At 44.2% G+C, this 20,031-nt stretch overlaps 1 protein-coding gene across 9 annotated transcripts in view; it reads left to right on the top strand.

Moving 5' to 3' along the window:
• The window catches only part of arhgef18b (rho/rac guanine nucleotide exchange factor (GEF) 18b), a 232,652-nt gene that overhangs the window by 179,083 nt on the left and 33,538 nt on the right, over positions 1–20,031 (top strand). For 7 of the 9 annotated variants that reach the window (XM_068016099.1, XM_068016098.1, XM_068016097.1 and 4 more), the window contains 2 exons: positions 1,305–1,372; positions 11,810–11,864. In XM_068016099.1, coding sequence (XP_067872200.1) covers positions 1,305–1,372; positions 11,810–11,864 — 123 coding nt within the window. The remainder of the gene's footprint in view (positions 1–1,304; positions 1,373–11,809; positions 11,865–20,031) is intronic. The other 2 variants (XM_068016095.1, XM_068016094.1) reach the window with 1 other exon arrangement.

Raw genomic sequence — 20,031 nt, 5'->3', positions numbered from 1 at the left:
TGTCTAAGCTAACCTGTTGCAAAAATTACAGCGGTAATTTTGTCTTTGATATTGTCGACTGATTTATAAAGCAGGTTTGGTTCTTTGATAACACCATTGGGGCTTCACTACATGTCTCATCGTGGAGGCAAAGCTCCACTCTGACCACAGCTTTCAGACCCAGGCATTTTTCTTGGTTTCTCCTGACTGAAAGGTAGTGGCATATTCTGGGCCAAGAATTAGTGATGAATTCCAGGGTTAGAAACCAATTAGCTGGGCCAAACTGAATGAATGCCCTTGGCAGCACAGAGACGGGCGAGCTGGGCAGGACAAAGTGGTCAGACAAATGAGATTTCTTCACATAAATAATATCAACACCAGCCAGAGAGATGTTTCCACACCTTCAGCAATCATGTGGTGCTGTGTTCACTCTAACAATGCACCATCAGTGCTTTAATGTTGGGTGTCTTTGGTGATTAATTGGAATCTGTTGGGAGCTTATTATCGAGTTTTGTAGATGAATCAAACACCAGCTGCACATTTAACTTCTATGAGGATGTTCCCTCCCATCTCTTCTCTGCTCGTAACACTGTGGTATGTGGACCAACCAACGATGGAATTTCATGCATAAACAAGACTCGTGCCTGTTTCTGCATGCGGCCATTTGCTTGGAGAATCCAGCTTTGTGCAGATGTATGTTCATGGAGCATTATCATTTTATTGCTTATATGAAGTTTTGAATTTTTGTCTTTTAAAATTCATCTACAGGCTTTGTGGTTAAATGTGTCATATGGGAGGTGGCAGAGAGGTGGCATGGATACCACCCATACAGGTCAGGAAGGTGCCAAGTTTTATCTGAATCTCAGCCAGGCTGGCAGGACAGGCACCAACCATACTTGCTGTCTCTAACCCTGGTAGTGGGGAGTTGAAAGCTCAACAAGGGTTCCTGCTGCTGGTTACTATCCCTCACTCCTGATGGATGATGCCGTGTGGGACCAAATCCCACTTTCCAATAGCCTGTTGATACTCACTGGCTAGACTTCACTTGTGAAGAATGGCCATGTGAGGTTACTGACTTCCTGGAGTTGTACCCCTCCCCTTAAAGTAACACCAGGAGAGGTGGGGGATGGGGCAGCTGATGAAGAGTGAACTTTGCAGTTGAGCTGTTTCGTGATCGTTTGTGGTCTGCATTCGATGATAACTGTTTTACCCTTAAGGTAAATTTGTCTCTCAGGGCCATTTGAGGTGGTTGTTTCAGACATTTATTAGTGTGCTAGCTGATTAGGTGGGATCAATTCTGTTGACAGTCGTGTGTTTCTTTGCAGATTGTGCAGTGAATGTACACAAGAATTGCAGGACACTTCTAGCTGAATGCAGCACTTCCAAGGGCAAGGTTAGTGTACCTGTTTGTGTAGGTGATCAACACGTTGTTATCGCTGGCGCATCAGTTGCTGTATTATTTAATAGCGAACAATCCCCTCTTGAAGTTAGTGGGAAGGGTAGCTCTTTGAGGTTGAGCTGGCTTTATGGGATGCGCCAGGTGATGGGAGCCTTGATCCAAGTCGATTGTCAGTTACACACTGGATGATAGCCAAACTAGGTGGGTTCACAGTATGCCAGAGTGCTTGAGCAGCCAGCCTGGTTCATTGCTGGAACCTGGAGGGGTATTCACCTGTCTGAGAGCTGGGAGGATACTTCCCATTGCAAGCCAACACTCTGAACCTGTAGGATGCTCCAAATTAGTCAAGCAGTACAAAGCTTACCAGCAGTTAAGCTGCATGGCTTTGGCTGGCTATTGTCACTTGGCAGATTGTATCCTTACTGTGTTGAAATGAAGGCACTTTGTAATGTTTAACTCTTTCTATCCCTGGCCCTTGAAATGATGGAGCTCTTCACTTCCCTGAGCCTCCCTGCAAACATCCGCAGGCTTTTCAAACCCAAGCTTGGTGTCGCCTCTTGAATACCGAGGTTCCCTTTTGTTTCTTCTCAACTCATGCACTGTTACCCTTGGCCTTTCTCCAGGGTTTGCTAATTTAAAATTAGTGTCAGTACACCAGGAAAAGTCTCAGTGAAGCTAATGCACTTCAGTAATTGGGATATGCTCCTTGTAAGCCGAACTGCAAACACTGCGCAACATAAGGGAGGGAGAGATATACCTGGACACTTTGTTCCAGATAAAAGTCACACATCTTAGAACAAGGTCATCTGTTTTGGTCTGCAATGAGGGACAGGAGGATGTGACCGTGAGTGAGGCAGGTAAAGGGACCGAGTAGTGGAAGAGCCTCAAACTTTGCAATTGTCAAACAGGTTTGAGGTGCTCTCAACCTGTGTGGACAAAAGCGAGGTCTGCAAGGTGGATGAGCAGAGTGGCCATGGCACTGTGGTACAGGAAGCCATTCAAGTGGGGGGGAGCAAAAAGGAAGGTAGTGGTAGTAGGGGATAGTATAGTGAAGGGGATTGACACTGCTCTGTGCAATCAAGAGCGAGAGTCCGGATGGCTGTGTTGCCTGCCTGGTGCCAGGGTTCAAGCCATCTGCTCAGGGCTGGACAGGAACTTGGAGTGGGAGGGGGAGGATCCAATTGATGTGGTCCATGTAGTACCAACGACATAGGTAGGACTAGGAAAGAGGTTCTGCTTGGACTGTATGCGGAGTTGGGCAACAAATTGAAGAGCAGAACCTCAAGGGTAATGATCTTTGGATTATTACCTGACCCATGTGCCAGTTGGCAGAGGGCACATAAGATTAGTGAAATGAATATGTGGCTCAAAGATTGATGTTGGAGAAGTGTGTTTCGGTTTGTGGGGCACTGGCAGCAGTACTAGGAAAAGTGGGGGCTGTACCGTTGGGGCGGTCTGCACCTGAACCGTGCTGGGTCCCGTCTTCTAGAAAACCGTATGACTAGGGAAGTAGAGAGGGCTTTGAACTGAACGGTGGGGGGTGGGGTGAGGAATCAAGCTTGGGTAGATGTAGCAAATCAAGGGGTAGAGTCAAGGCAGGAGAGCAGAATAGTAATATGGGAAATGAAGGTCAGAGAATTGCAGGAGGGAAAAAAAGCTAAGAACACACGAAAAGTCAAGACTAGATGTTACAAAGATAACAAAAAGACAAAACTAAGGGCTCTGTTTCTCAATGCATGTAGCATTCATAACAAAGACGAACTGATAGCACACATTGAAGTAAATAAGTACAATCTGATAGCCATTAAGGAGACTTGGCTGCATGATTACAACGATTGGGTCCTCAATATTGAAGGGTATTTCACATTCAAGAATAGGAAGCTAGGTAAACGTGGAAGGGTAGCACTGTTAATCAAAGCTGGCTTTGGTGCAATAGTTAGAGATGAACTTGGTTCAGGAGGTCAGGATGTAGAATCGATTTGGGTGGAGGTGAGGAATAGTAGGGGGAAGAAGTCACTAGTGGGACTGGTCTACAGGCCGCTTAACAGTAACCACATCTAAGACAAAGTATCCAAGAAAAATATTGGGTGCTTGTGATAAAGGGACGTCAATAATCATGGGTGATTTTAATCAACATATAAACTGGATAAATCAGGTTGGCTATAGTAGCCTGGATGAGGAGTTCATAGAATGCTTTCGCGATAGTTTCTTGGAGCAGCTCATTCTGGAACCAACCAGAGAGCAGGTTATATTGGACTTGGTATTGTGTAATGTGACCGGATTAATTAATGACCTCAGAGTAAAGGCACCTCTAGGTAGCAGCGACCACAATATAATTGAATTTTACATCCAGTTTGAAAGAGAGAGGAGTGGATCTAAGACTAGTATTTTAAACTTAAATAAAGGCAACTATGTGAGCATGAAAGCTGAGCTAGCTGAAGTGAACTGGGTTACTAGGCTAGGAGATTGATCAATAGAGCAGCAGAGGCAGACATTGAAGGGGATATTTCAGAATATAAAGAAAAATTTGAAGGGGAGGACCCACCATCCGTGGTTAGCTGAAGAAGTTCAGAAAAGCATCCAACTTAAGGCAAAAGCACATATTTATGCAAAGATGAGTGGCAGGTCAGAGGATTGGTCAGAATATTAAGAACGGCAGAGAATAACTAAAAGGTTAATCAGGAGAAAGAAATTGGAGTATGAGAGAGGAAGCTAGCTAGAAATGTAAAAACGAATAGCAAGAGTTTCTACAGGTACTTAAAAAGAAAAAAGTAAGTAAAGTGAGTGTTGGTCCTCTGGAGAGTGAGAATGGGGAGTTAATAGATAATAAGGACATGGCGGATGAAATTAACAAATATTTGCTTCTGTCCTCGCTATAGAGGATAAAGGCCCGCTCAGGTCAGGAAAAAAAACAACCCGAACCCAACAGAACCACATCGAACCCGAGCCCGACCTAGCCTGTGTCCTTCCATTTTTTCCTGCGCCTGACCCGACCACTGGAATGTTCACTTTACCTACCTTCTGATTCCGAATCCGTTTTTCACTCTTTCAGTTTGTGCAGATAAGCAACAAAAGAGAAGCTCACTGCACAGACTCAAGAGTCTCCCTCCTTGACGTCCCAGACTCCCAGCTCAGGCAGGCTTTTCAACTTTTGACACTTACTAAACTCAACTTCCCAGCAGAGCAAAAGGTGATACAAAAGGTATTACTGCAGAGCAAAAGGTAATACTGACGGCACATGTCATCGGAGTTGGGTCGAGTAGCAGGCCTTTAATAGAGGATACAAAAAACATTCGAGTAATAGCTGTAAATCAGGAGGTGGAAGGAAGAGAGGAACTTAGTGAAATTACAGACACTAGGGAAGCGGTACTGACCAAACTAATGGAGCTGCATGTTGACAAGTCCCCAGGTCCTGATGGGCTACATTCTAGGGTTTTAAAAGAGGTGGCTAATGAGGCAGTAGATGCGTTGGTGTTAATTTTTAAAAATTCATGAGATTCTGGAATTTTCCATCAGACTGAAAAGTAGCAAATATAACCAATTATACAAGAAGTGGGCAGAGGCAGAAAACAGGTTAACTATAGGCCACTTAGCTTGACGTCTGTCGTGGGGAAGGTGTTCGAATCAATCATTAAGGTGGCTATAGCTGGACACTTAGAAAAACTCAAGGTAATCGGGAATAGTCAGCATGGTTTTGTGAAAGGGAAATCATATTTAACCAATTTACTGGAGTTCTTTGAAGGAATAACATGCACTGTGGAAAAAGGGGAGCCCATTACTTGGATTTCCAGAAGGCATTTGACAAGGTGCCACATAAAAGGCACAAAGTAGGAGCTCATGGTGTATGGATAGAAGATTGGCTGGCTGGCAGAAAACAGAGTATGCATAAACGGGTCCTTTTCTGATTGGCAGGATGTGACGAGTGGCGTCCTACAGGGGTCTGTGCTTGTGCCTCAACTTTTTACAATTTATAACAATGACTTCGATGAGGGGAGCGCTGGCAAGGTAGATAAATTTGCAGATGACACAAAGATAGGTAGGAAAGTAGACATAAGGAGCTTGCAGACCAATATAGATAGGTTGAGTGAGTGGGCAAAAATCTGGCAGATGGAGTATAATGTGGGAAAATGTGAAGTTCTTCACTTTGGCAGGAAAAATAAAAAAAGCTGTTGAGCTCTTCTTCCGTCGCCTCCGGGCTCACTTCTTTGACCAGGAGTCCTCCCCCTGACCAGCGGACCCATTCGCCCGCCTCCAGCATTCTCCCCTCTACCTGTACCCCTCACTCTAGCCTCTTACCCGCTCTTGATCTTTTCATTGAAAATTGTCGGCGAGACATCAGCCATCTCAATTTCTCTGCCCCGCTCACTCACTCTAACCTGTCCCCCTCTGAATTCGCCGCACTCTGTTCTCTCAGGTCGAACCCTGACATTGTCATCAAACCTGCAGACAAGGGTGGTGCTGTTGTTGTCCGGCGTACTGACCTCTACCTTGCAGAGGCTCAGCGCCAATCTCAGACACTTCTTCCTACTTCCCCTGGACCATGACCCCACCACCGAACATCAAGCTACTGTCCACAGAATTGTCACTGACCTCATCTCCTCTGGAGATCTTCCCTCTACAGCATCCAACCTCTTAGTCCCACAACCCTGGACAGCCCGCTTCTACCTCCTTCCCAAAATCCACAAACGGGACTGTCCCGGCAGACCCATTGTTTCAGCCTGTTCCTGCTCCACTAAACTTATTTTTTCCTATCTTGACTCGATCTTTTCTCCCCTGGTCCAGTCTCTTCCCACCTACATCCTTGACTCTTCTGACATCCTATGTCATTTTGACAATTTCCAGTTTCCTGGTCCCAACCACTGCCTCTTCACTAAGGGCGTCCAATCTCTCTACACCTCCATCCCCCACCAAGATGGTTTTAGGGCTCTCCACTTCTTCCTTAAACAGAAGCCCAACCAGTCCCCATCCACCACCACCCTCCTCCGCCTGGCTGAACTTGTTCTCACATTGAACTTCTCCTTTAACTCCCCTCACTTCCTTCAAATAAAAGGTGTTGCTATGGGTACCCGCATGGATTCTGGTCATGCCTGTCTTTTTGTGGGATATGTTGAACATTCCTTGTTCCAGTTCTACTCAGGCGCCCCCCCCCCCCCCTCCCCCAACTCTTTTTCCAGTACATTGATGACTGTATAGGTGCCGTTTCCTGCTCCCGCCCGGAACTAAAAAACTTTATCAACTTTGCTTGTAATTTCCACCCTTCTCTCACATTTACATGGTCCATCTCCGACACTTCCTTTCCCTTCCTCGATGTCTCTGTGTCCATTTCTGGGGATAGGCTGTCTACTAATGTTCATTATAAGCCCACTGACCCCCACAGCTACCTCGACTACAGTTCCTCACACCCTGCCTCCTATAAGGACTCCATTCCATTCTCCCAGTTTCTCCGTCTTTGACGCATCTGCTCTGATGGTGCTACCTTCCATGACAGCGCTTCTGATATGTTTTCCTTTTTCCTCAACCGAGGATTCACCCCACTGTGGTTGACAGGGCCCTCAACCATGTCTGGCCCATTTCCCGCATCTCTACCCTCACCCCTTCCCATCCTTCCCAGAACTGCGACAGGGTTCCCCTTGTCCTCACTTTCCACCCCACCAGCCTCCACATCGAAAGGATCATCTTCTGCCATTTCCGCCACCTCCAGCGTGATGCCACTACTAAACGCATCTTCCCCTCCCTTCCCCTGTCAGCATTCCGAAGGGATCGTTCCCTCCACGGCACCCTGGTCCATTCCTCCAATACCCCCACCACCTTGTCTCCTTCCCACGGCACCTTCCCCTGCAGTCGCAGGAGCTGTAATACCTGCCCATTTATCTCCTCACTATCCAAGACTCCAAACACTCCTTTCAGGTGAAGCAGCGATTTACTTGTACTTCTTTCAATTTAGTATACTGTATTCGCTGCTCACAGTGTGGTCTCCTCTACACTGGGGCGACCAAACGCAGACAGGGCAACTGTTTTGCGGAACAACTCCGCTTAGTCCGAAAGCATGACCCCGAGCTTCCGGTTGCTGGCCATTTCAACACTTCCCCCTGCTCTCATGCTCACATCTCTGTCCTCGGATTGCTGCAGTGTTCCAGTGAACATCAACACAAGCTTGAGGAACAGCATCTGATTTACCGATTAGGCACATTATAGCCTGCCGGACTGAACATTGAGTTCAACAATTTCAGAGCATGACGAGTCCCCCTTTTTATTTTTATCTTTAGTTATTTTCCTTTTTCCTTTTTTATTTTTGTGTTTATTTTATTTTAGTTTGTTTAGTTTGTTTCTACTGTGCTTACCCACTTTTTTTTCATGTTTGTGCTTGGGGGCCAGGCTGCTCAGTTTTCTGTCCATTAATACCCTCTCTGTACTAATGCTTTGTCTTTCAGCACACCATTAACATACCGTTTGCCTTTGCTCCATGATCTTCTGGTCAGTTATTCTGTGACCTTGTCCCATCAATACCTCTTTTGTTATCTCTTGCCCCACCCCCACCTTACTTGCTTAAAACCTTTTATGTTTATAATATCTGCCAGTTCTGATGACGGATCACTGATCTGGAATGCTAACTCTGCTTCTCTGTCCACAGATGCTGCCAGACCTGCTGAGTATTTCCAGCATTCCTTGTTTTTATTTCATATTTCCAACATCTGCAGTATTTTGCTTTTATTCTCGAATACTGTGTGCAGTTTTCGTCTCTTTATTTAAGGAGGGATGTGAATGCGTTGGAGGCGGTTCAGAGGAGGTTTACTCGATTGATACCTGGAATGAGCAGGTTGTCTTGTGAGGAAAGGTTGGACAGACTGGGCTTGTTTTCACTGGAGTTTAGAAGAATGAGAGGGGACTTTTATTGAACTATATAAGATCCTGAACGGTCTTGACAAGGTGAAGGGGATGTTTCCTCTTGTGGGGAGTCCATAACTGGGGGGAACTATTTGAAAATTGGGGGTCGCCCTTTTAGGACAGAGACTAGGAGAAATTTTTTTCTGAGGGTTGTGTGACTTTGGTTCTCTGCTTCAGAAGGTGGTGAAGGCGGGGTCGTTGAATATTTTTATGGCGGAGGAAGGTAGATTCTCGTTAGGCAAGGGAATCAAAGGTTATCGGGGGTAGATGGGAATGTGGAATTGGAGACAAACAGATCAGCATGATCTTATGAAATGTCAGAGCAGGCTCGACGGGCTGAATGGCCTACTTCTGCTCCTAATTCATATGGTTGTATGATGTGCTTAATTCATTCCCTTAGATTATTTCCAACTCAGTGGCAGACCTGTAGCCACCAGCTGAAAGAATGAAGGCAGAATAGTGGGTTCTAAAATCCTGATCATTTCTTAAAATATTCTGGCATCATCTTTACCGTAACCATCTGTCGTAGAGAGATTTAAACTAACCACTAAAACAGGGTTTTCAGGGGTTTATGCAGTGACATTCAGTCCTACCGTTTGTCTAAGCTGGCCCTACACTGTCTTACTTTACTGTGGGGTCTTTGTGAGCAGTGCTGGGTTATTAAAAGGCACAGTTTTAAAATAGGAGACCGATGATGTTGCATTCTCTTGTTCGATGCCCACCACTCTTTCAGCATTGGAGACCGTGTTGCCTCTATGTTCCATCCATTTTGTTTAAAGGGATAGGAAAATCCAAATTGAACTGCTGTGGCTGTTTTGGGGGTGACCGAACTCAAGGCCCTTGGGGTGCTCATTAATGTGCAAAAAGTTTCTGCTTCGAAGTTTGGAATGCACACATTGTGTAACTCATCTGACTGGCGTGTTCTGAATTAGTTTAAATTGAACCCGCAGTTGTTTGAAGGTCATGAATTGTGACTTTTGTTTGTGAATGCAGGTCGCCCAGGGATGGGTTGCAAAAGTGTATTTGGCATTTAAGAAAGGATTCCCCTTGTCCTGTTTGACAGTTGTAAAAAAAAAAATGGAAGTGGCAGGCAGTGGCCAAACAGTAGCAGCTGTTGGTTTTCACATTGTTCCAACTGTATTGTCAGTGCTGGCATCAGCAGCAGCATTGTAATATAAATGTAGCATGAGCTCGGGGTGTGCCAATGGGTCTCTGTAACCATGGCCAGTCCAATGAGGAGCGCCAAAGTGTTAATGACACATTCACTTCAAGGCAAACATCTGATCAGTGTAATGCCTCCATAATTCAGATTAGCCGAGCACTGTAAAGATTTTAAAATGCTACAGGATGGCCCTGGAGCTACAGCAGTACTTGGAGCACAGTCCATTTATTTACATGCACTTAAAACCCTCTGATTACAGTCATTATCTGATTTTTTTCCTCTCTCTCCTCTCCCTTTCAACTTCAATCACGCGCTGTACTTAAATACACACATAAACCAACACACCCGCAGACACACACAGCTGTTGCTTTAGATTAAGTCTGCTAATGTTCAAAAGCTTAAATGCTCGACATAGTGCTGAGAGATTTGAAGTGGTTTCCACAGTCCAGAGGAGATCTCACCCAGCTCCAGCCAATTCAACCCAGGTCAACTTTGTGATGCTCATCAGGATGACATCAAGCACCCCAGGTCAGAACCTTCTGCAGGTTCAATGCAGAGTAAAGCTCCCACTGGCACGCTTTATCCCTAACCTCCAGTGCAGCAGTCTGTACTCGAGCACTGTGATAACATTCCTCTTTCACACCAGCCTTTCTCTGCGAGTTTGCCAACTGGTGCAGAATTCTAGGGAGGCTTGTGGTGTAGGTTGAAATCCAGTAGGATATGGGTTAGGACTGACCGAGGTTTATTCTGTTCAGGACTCTAGAGTTAGCAAGGAGAAGAGACTTTAATCCCCTCAGTCTTGCATGAAATCACTTGCAATAGTGGTAGGTTTTTGGAACAACTTATTAAGGAAAGCTGTATGGAGGGGGTGGCCAGGGATGGGAGAAGTAATTTAGGTCTCGAGGTCAAATTGGGCAAGTATCTTGAAGAGAAACACTTCATTTACAGTTGCTAGGAGAGCAGGGAGGTTTCACTTATACTTTTTTAAACTCACTTTCTGTTGTGGGGCTGATTCAAGCTGGGGTAAAGTTTCATGGTTTTGGTGGGTGGAGGGCTGTTGTGGGGCTGGAGTCTGGTTCCAAGGTTTGATGGAGGTGGGGAGGATGGGTACGAGAGGAAGCAAGTCCCTGTACTTTGTCAAATTAGTCAATCTGCATGCATCAACCTAGCCATTGAAAGTGAGAGTTGTTCCACTGTGGTGTACATCACAATCATCTGCATTTCTTATCCGATCTTTGGTCAATCAAGTAATGCACATTTGTAAGATCCATGGTTGATTTTTATATTGTCCCTCTGCCCTCCTTGCCTCAACCAGGGCAAATTAAACCATTTGTAGCCCCCAGCCATCCGTTGCTGAGCCTGAAATTCGTTACCTCAAGTACAGATTGCAGCTGAGGCATTTGCAACTAAGTGCAGCATTACTTGCTGCTTTTCCTTCTGAACACACTTCTGTGTGCACACAGCTGTATATATGCTAAATTGCAGTCTTTTGAATGTCAATATTTGGTGGACCTGCCAACTGTAAAGTGATCCCATAAATTTCCTTTTCCATGTTCCAATGTAGTGTGGATATTCATAGACCTGTGAGCTGACAACAATTATTGCAGTGCAGAATGTTTAACAGTGCACAGGTCCCAGCACTGCTGTTGCCCTTGAGCATCCCCTCAGCTTATCATTTAAGCCATAGCCGTTTTCGCCACAGGAGGGGTCATTTGGCCCATCAAGCTAGTGCCAGCCCTTTGCTAAAATAATCCAAAATAAATCTCTCTGCCCTGCTCTGTCCTTGTATTCCTGTGTTTTCTGCTTCAAATATTTCCATTAGAATAATGCAATGGTCTGTGCCTGAACTACTGTCTGTAGCAAAGTATTCCATGCTCAAACAACTCTGCATAAAGAAATTTCTCTTATAAACTTACCTCACTCTATGATAAATTTAAATTGATTACCCTTCATCCCTATCTCTTCAGCAACAGGAAAGTTTTTGCATTCATTCTATTAAAATCCTTCATTATATTAAAACTTCTCCGTCATGTTTTCAAACTTTTCTATATGAGGCGCAGTCTTATTAAATAGTAAAAAAAAAGTAAGTATTAACATGCTTCCAGAGATCCCCAGTAAATGTAACACTCTTGGAGTGGCCCAGTAAATGTTAATAATAAAACACTCGTGTGGACCTATGTTCTCATTTCCAAAAGATTGTGCCAGCTCCCCATAGAAAACCGTGCTATTGTTCGAAAAAACATTCACTAGTCTATGGTAACAGTGATGATGAACTAGAAAGTTAACAAATGCAGAAATCGAATGACCCAGCAGACACTCCAGGGTGTTGGAATTTGGTAAATTGATGCGATATATAGTCAGCAGTTTATTCGTTGTTTCCGCAGCAGAAGGATTCCCAGCAGAAGTGTACTGGAAGTCCACAGAGCACTGCCCAACACAGTAAGTTCTTTATCATGTTATATTCGTGTAATGAGGGAGATGATTGTTTTTAATCTCCGTACTGTTCTTCCCACATCTCGTGCAAGCATATGATAAAGGACAGGTGAAGGGCAGCTGCTCCATCTAGCCTGTCCTATACCAGCCTGGGGTAACTTTCACGTAACATCTGTTTTCCCCCACTGCCCTTGCCTCTGTATAAAGCCATACAATCTACTGAGGCTGCAAAAAAAAAAAAGCATTGATTCGTTTAAGGGAAAAAATCTGGCAATTCCTCTCCAAACTCCAAAAGCAATGAAGCAAGTTCCAGGGGGCCACAGTGACTGCATGGCACATCCCTTTAGTACCCACCCACTTTCTATGTTCAGTTATATCGGCCACTCTCGAACTCGTGAAGGTTGTAGCCAATCCACGCTCGCTGTACGTGTAAGCAACTTATTCCAGAGGTCATAATTCTCTTGGTTTTTCATGGCACCTAACCTACTTCCATGCCTGTGTAACTTAATAATCGCATCCCCTAACCTATCCCCTTCATACAGTCTGTCCACTTGAAGTGAGGCTAAACCTTGCAGTATGTTAAAGACCTCTATCATGACATCATCTTTTCTAGAGCAAAACACCCCAGTTCTCTTAGCCTGTCCTGGTAACAACAACTTGTATTTATAAAGCACCTTTAAAAGAGTAAAATGTCCGAAGATGCTTCACAGGAGCATTATAAAACAAAACATGACACCAAGCCACAAAAGGAGTTATTAGGGCAGATGAACAAAAGCTTGGTCAAAGAGTTAGGTTTTAAGGAGAATTTTAAAAGAAGAAAGAGGCAGAGAGGTTTGGGGAGGAAATTCCAGATCTTGGGGCCCAGGCAGCTGATGACACGGCCAACGATGGAGCAGTGAAAATCAGGGATGCTCCAGAGGCCAGAATTAGACAATGTAGATAGCTCTCTGGTTGGGGAGCTGGAAGAGATTATAAATAGGGAGGGATGAGGCCATGGAGGCATTTGAAAACAAGGATACAAATTTTAAAATCGAGGTGTTAAGTGGGAACTAGTATAGGTCAGTGAGCGCAGGACTGTGTATACCGTGGCTCGGAGTCAACTCCCCCTTGGCCCCTTTATCCCCTTCACCCACTTGATCCTGGCCGTCACGTGGGACTAAGTCCTCTTAATTCAGGATGGGTGTTTGGGATATCGGGGTTACAGGAGAGCCACCCTCCACCTAATCCACCGGCTACAGTTAATGGCTTAGTACAAAGAGGAGGAAACTCAGTCCTTTCTTTAACTATCAATTTACTTTATTCACGTTGTTGTACAATGTAAGAATAAGGCTTATACACTTGGTTAGACAAAAGCATGCAACTCAAACTGGGTTATACAGTTAATAACAAAGCTAGCTAGAATCGATGAGCACACCCACTAGGTTCCTCTGACCTTTCCCTGACCTAGTCACAGAAAACAAAGGATAATACCCGAAAAAGGGGAGAGCTGACGCTGGCCAGGCGTTCCATTCTCTCTCTCTTTTACGTCGTCGTCTCATTGCTCACGCAGTGTCTTGCACTTCTGCGATGGTTGGTCTCCGGAGTTTCTCGCTGGCTCTATGCCTGAGATTCGCCATACTTATTCTCTTTCTTATCTCTTTGAGCTGTGCTGTTTCTTTCCGGTTGGTTTAGGCCTGCTCACCTTGTTCATACCTTCTCCTTATTGGCCCAGGCCCAAAGACCCCGGTGTTTCACCGTGTCCAAATAAGGCTCTATTCCTGTGATCTCTCCCTTATCTTGTCACATAAATTAATTCGTTCAAACTGGTTTTTACCAGCACATGCCAGTGTCTGAGCTCAGGTTACTTTAGTTCATGAACTATCCAGCAGTTTGTAACAGATTCTGTACTTCTTGCAGCCCCTGGCCAACAACTGTGTTGGGATAGTCAAGTCTAGAGGTAACATAGGCATGAATGCAGATTTCACCATCAGATGAGCTGAAGCAAGGGTGGAATCAGGCGATGTTATGCAAGTGAAATTAGGTCGTCTTTGTGATGGTCTGGACATGTGGTTGGAATCTCATCTCTGGATCCAAAATGAATCTAAAGTTGCAAACTCTCTGGATCAGTCTCAGTTGCTAGGGAGAGGGATGTAGTCAGTCACTTGGGAATGGAGTTTGTGGTGGGGATTGAAGGCAGTTAACTGAAGGCCTTTAACTAGTTATCAATCTCGAGTGGCTCTTTTCCATGGTCTATATCACCCACGATGAGAGGTGATCAAAACAAGATCCAGTATTCAAAATGTATCTGACCAAGATCTTGGACAGCATAATTTCTTCTTTTGCCTTTAAATCATCCTATAAATACATCCTAACACATTATTTGCTTTTGCAGTAGCCTCACAGCACTGGTCCTGGATCTTTGGTGACTTGTGCACTTATAAACTACAGGCCCTGCTTTCACTCAGAAATGTTGAGCATACATTGCTGCATAGCGTACACATACTTGGAGTTATCCCCTATAGTGCATTTTTCTTTCCTTATCTATATTAAATGCTGTGATACAACCTCATTTCTCCATCACGTCTAGTTCTGCCTGCAATCTATTTTTCTCATCTAAGGGCTTCATACCAGCCTAAATCCTTGTATCGTGTGAACTTGCAGACCGTTCTTCTGACTGCCTCGCCGGATCATTTATATATTGGATATGGTTCCAAAGATGTCAGCAGCCCATCAGTGCCTCACTCAAGTGGTCATTTTTCACCGCTGCACTAAGACAGTGTGTTGGCAGGCAGTGGGCAGAGAGTACTTTTAACCCTTTGTAGTCCGGGGAGACCAGAATAAGTCAAGGAAAGAATGGCTTCCCGCCTTCTGCCACCACCAAACCCCCCCCCCCCCCCGCCCCTAAAGTGACTCTGAAATCTTTTCAGTCTCCAAATTTCTGTCCTGCCCTAATGTGGTATAGGTCCACAATCACCAGGTGTCATCTTGTAACTTTCCCATATAGTCCGTCTTATGTAAGCAGAAAAGAAAGACTTTCATTTATATAGTGCCTTGCACAACCTCAGGTCATCCCAAAGCGCTTTACAGCCAATGTAGTTACTGTTGTAATACAGGAAAAGCGGGAGCCAATTTGTGCACAGCAAACTCCTGCGACAAGACTGCAGTAATGGCCAAATCTTTTTTTTTCATGAACTTTGTTGCGGGCTAAACATGGAATCACAGATTTGTTGGTGTAGAAGGGGCCATTCGGCTCATCGTGTCCGCACGGGCTCTCTATGAAAGAACAGTTCACTCAATTCCATTCCCCTGCCTTCTCCCTGTAACCCTGCACATTCTTCCTTTTCATATTACAGTCTAATTCCCTTTTGAATGCTTCAATTGAACCTGCCTCCACCACACACTCAGGCTGTGTATTCCAGACCTCCTTCACTCGCTGTGTGAAAAAGTTTTTCCTCATGTCACTTTTGCTTCTCTTACCAAATCCTTTAAATCTGTGCCCGATCATTCTCGATCTTTCAAGAATGGGAACAGTTTCGCTCTATCTACTCTGTCCAGACCCCTCATGATTTTGAATACCTCTATCAAATCACCTCTCAGCCTTCTCTTCAAGGAAAACAGCCCTAACTACTTCTTCATAACTGAAGTTTCTCATCCCTGGAACCATTCCCATGAATCTTTTCTGTACTCTCTCCAATGCCCTCACATCTTCTTTGCTAAAGTGCAGTGCTCAGAACTGGACACAATACTCCAGCTGAGGCCGAACTAGTGTCTTATATAAGTTCAACATAAATGCCTTGCTCTTGTACTCTGCCACTATTAATAAAGCCCAGGATACTGTATGCTTTATTAACTGCTCTCTCAACCTGTCCTGCTGCCTTCAATGACTTATGCACATATACGCCAAGATCCCTGTGCTCCGACACCCCTTTAGAATTGGACCCTTTATTTTATATTGTCTTTCCATGTTCTTCCTACCAAAATGAATCACGTCACATTTCTCTGCAATGAATTTCATCTGCCACCTGTCTACCCATTCTGCTAACTTGTCTATGTCCTTTTGGAATTGCATACGAACATACATTTGAACATACGAATTAGGAGCAGAAGTGGGCCACTTGGCCGTTCGAGCCTGTTCCGCCATTCAATAAGTTAATGGCTGAACTGATTACTCCACATTTCCACCTACCTCTGATAACTTTTCACCCCTTGCTCATCAAGAATCTATCTACCTCTGCCTTAAAAATATTCAAAGACTCTGCTTCCACTGCCTTTTGAGGAAGAGAATTCCAAAGACACTCAAACCTCAGAAAAAATGTCTCCTCATCTTTGTCTTAAATAGACGACCCCTTATTTTTAAACAGTGACCCATAGTTCTAGATTCTCCCACAAGGGGAAACCTTTCCACATCCACCCTATCACGACCCTTCAGGATCTTATATGTTTCAATCAAGTTGCCTCTTACTCTTCTAAATTCCAGTGGATACAAGGCTAACCTGTCCAATCTTTCCTCGTAAGACAGCCTGCCCATTCCAGGTAGTAGTCTGGTAAACCTTCTCTGTACTGCCTCCAACGCATTTACATCCTCCTTCCTTAAATAAGGAGACTAGTACTGTACACTGTACTCCAGATGTGGTCTTACCAATGCCCTGTATAGCTGAAGCATAATCTCCCTACTTTTGTATTCAATTCCCCTCATGATAAACAATAACATTCTATTAGCTTTTCTAATTATGTGCTGTACTTGCATACTAACCTTTTGCGATTCATGCACTCAGCCACCCAGATCTCTCTGCATCTCCGAGCTCTGCAATCTCTCACCATTTAGATAATATGCTTCTTTTTTATTCTTCCTGCCAAAGTGGACACTTTCCCACATCATACTCCATTTGCCAAGTCTTTGCCCACTCACTTAACCTATCTCTATCCCTTTGTAGCCCCCTTATGTCCTCTTCACAAGTTACTTTCCTACCTTTGTGTCATCAGCAAATTTAGCAACCATACCTTCGGTCCTTTCATCCAAGTCATTTATATAAATTGTAAAATGTAGAGTCCCCAGCACAGATCCATGTGGCACACCACTCGTTGCAACCAGAAAATGACCCATTTATGCCTACTCTGTTTCCTGTTAGCTAGCCAATCTTCTATCCATGCCAATATGTTACCCCCTACACCATGAGCTTTTATTTTCTGCAATAAGCTTTGATGTGGCACCTTATCAAATGCCTTCTGGAAATCTAAGTAAAATACATCCACTGGTTCCCCTTCATCCACAGCACATGTAACTCCCTCAAAGAACTCCAATAAATTGTTAAACATGATTTCCCTTTCACAAAACCATGTTGTCTCTGCCTGATTACCTTGAATTTTTCTAAATGCCCTGCTATAACATCTTTAATAGCTTCTAACATTTTCCCTAAGACAGATGTTAAGCTAACTGGCCTGTAGTTTCCTGCTTTCTGTCTCCCTCCCTTTTTAAATAAAGGAGTTACATTTGCTATTTTCCAATCTAACAGAACTTTCCCCGAATCTAGGGACTGTTAGACAATTAAAACTAACGCATCAACTAATTCACTAGCCACTTCTTTTAACACCCTAGGATGAAGTCCATCAGGACCTGGGGACTTGTCTGCCCACAGCTCCAACAGTTTGTTTAGTTCCACTTCCCTGGTGATTGTAATTATCTTGAGTTCCTCCCTCCCGTCCATTTCCTGACTTAAAGCTAATACTGGGATGTTACTTATATCTTCAATAGTGAAGACCGATGCAAAATATCTGTTCAATTCATCAGCCATCTCCTTATGCATTATTAATTCCCCAAACTCACTTTCTATAGGTCCAACCCTCACTTTGTTAACTCTCTTTTTTTAAATATCTATAGAAACACTTACTATCTATCTTTATATTTCAAGCTAGCTTTCTCTTGTACTCTAATTTTACCTTCCTTATCGATCTTTTAATCATTCTTTGCTGTTTTTTATATTCTGTCCAATCTTCTGACCTGCCTCCCATCTTTGTGCAATTATGGGCTTTTTCTTTAAATTTGATATTCTCTTTAACTGTTCTGCACTATCCTCCTCACAGTTCACAATGCTTCCAAATTTTGTATCATTGGCAAGTTTTGGAATTGTGCCCTGTACACCAAGGTCTAGGTCAGTAATATATTAGAGTCCCAACTCTGACCTCTGGGGAGCTTCACTACAAACCTTCCTCCAGCCTGAAAAACATCCATTAACCACTAATCTTTGTTTCCTGTCACTCAGCCAATTCTGTATCCATGTTGCTACCATCCCTTTTTATTCCATGAGCTACAAGTTTGCTCACAAGTCTGTTGTGTGGCACTGTATCAAATGCCTTTTGAAAGTCCATGTACACCACATCAACAGCATTGCCCTCATCAATCCTCTCTGATTTTCCCTTAAGAAATCCATGCTGGCTTTCCTTAATTAACCCGCGTTTGTCCATGTGACGATTAATTTTGTCCCGAATTTTTTTTCTAGACGTTTCTCCACCACTGAAGTTAAACTGACGGGCCTGTAGTTGCTGGCCTTATTTTTACACCCTTTTTCGAACAAATTGGCCGCAACTCTCCCTAGCTCAGGGAGACTAAAGCACTTTTGTAGCACCCTCTTCTCCACCCTGGCTGTGCTAAGCTTAACTGAGCTTAGTGTTGGGCTTGGACTTGAGATCTTCTTAGTCTTTTGTGGCGCTGTTCAATGTTTGACTCCTGATGGCCGAGGGTCTGGGGGCTGGGATCCCTCTTGGAGCTGGACTACAGCATAATTCAGCACCCCCACTTTTCAGAGCGGAGGAGCGAAACTTAGATCTTATTATTGAGTGCTTTTTTTCTAACTTCGAAGCTTTGCAGGCACAAGCAAACTTTATTTTGGAAAAACACTTGCCCTGATTTGTATTTGCATTTGTGGCATGTTCCACATAATACAGCAGTTTGGAGAGATGGTTTAAAATCTGTAATCTATCAAATTTTCTATGTCTCTAACAACTCCTTATTTGGACATCATTCTGTCATGTCTGCAGCTGCCCACTTCTTAACCACAAAATGGGACTTTACGTTCCGGGAGTTGCAGATCCTCATAGCTACAGCAGCAGTGTCACTCATGGACTCTGAGGGGTGTTCATTTCATCCAGACTGTCTGTGGGCTATGCAATGGGAGAGCCACTATTAAGTTTAATACTTGCATTTACACAGAACCTTTCCTGTCCTGTGTCCTAGTGCTTTATCAAGTTTGAAGTGCACAGTTGCAAAATAAAGGATGTACAAGCTGAGATGGGCTAATTTGAAGGGACAGTATCTTAATTCTTTTTCGAATTTTCCTGTGTTTTGTCTTAAATTGAGAACGTTGTCTGAGTTAAGGCTGAGTTTCTAAAATTGCCAAAATGTGCATCACTCTCACTTCTCAGGGGGTCAGATTGTACTATCCAGGTCATTCTGCTCTTTAAGGCATCAGAGGCTGCAGTATTAATGGACATGGGATTGCAGCCTCACAGCTGTCAGGCAGTACTGATTAAAGGAGTACAATACATTTTGACTTGAGAGCCTCAGGTTGTATTGCCCCATGTGATTAATGCACCAAAAGGTAAGGAAGGAGTTGTTTTTGCCTATCTAGGTAATGTTTATTCTCTTCAATTTCAGGCACTCTGTAGCAACAACAAATGCTTGTAGGTCACATACAGACATGGGTTTAAACATGGAGCAAAGCTCCCTTCAGTCTGTCCAAACAATGTGTCTCAGTCCCTATTGTAGAAGAGCACCCTTTACTGCAAAAGTGGGTGTTTTCTCATGTCTCAGGAGCCATCATACGGTCCCCAGGGCGAGATTATTGGCCAGCGCCAAATTTAGGGGTAGTTTTGTGCCATGGAACCGTGCCCACTAGGAACTGAGCTGTGAGGGCTTACAGTCAACAGACAGGACACTTGCATCCCATGGCTCGATTTGAAACTGGGTGCAAGAGGGTTTCTCCTCCCCACCACCCCTTCCTGAAGGTGCTACTTCCTGTTTAGGTGCAGTTCCATGAGTGTCTTTTGTCCTCGAATACCCACCTGAATGGCCATTTTTAATATGGAATCCCAGATGGTGAGTGTCAATGGCTGTTCCACCACCGATGGTTTCACAACCAGGCTTGATCTTGTTGGAGGAGTGATTTTAAATCAGCTGAACTCCAGATCCTGCTTCACT

Source organism: Heterodontus francisci, chromosome 36 (genome assembly GCF_036365525.1).
Source record: "Heterodontus francisci isolate sHetFra1 chromosome 36, sHetFra1.hap1, whole genome shotgun sequence".
NCBI classification, from domain to species: Eukaryota; Metazoa; Chordata; class Chondrichthyes; order Heterodontiformes; family Heterodontidae; genus Heterodontus; species Heterodontus francisci.
This window is presented reverse-complemented; position numbering and strand designations above follow the sequence as displayed.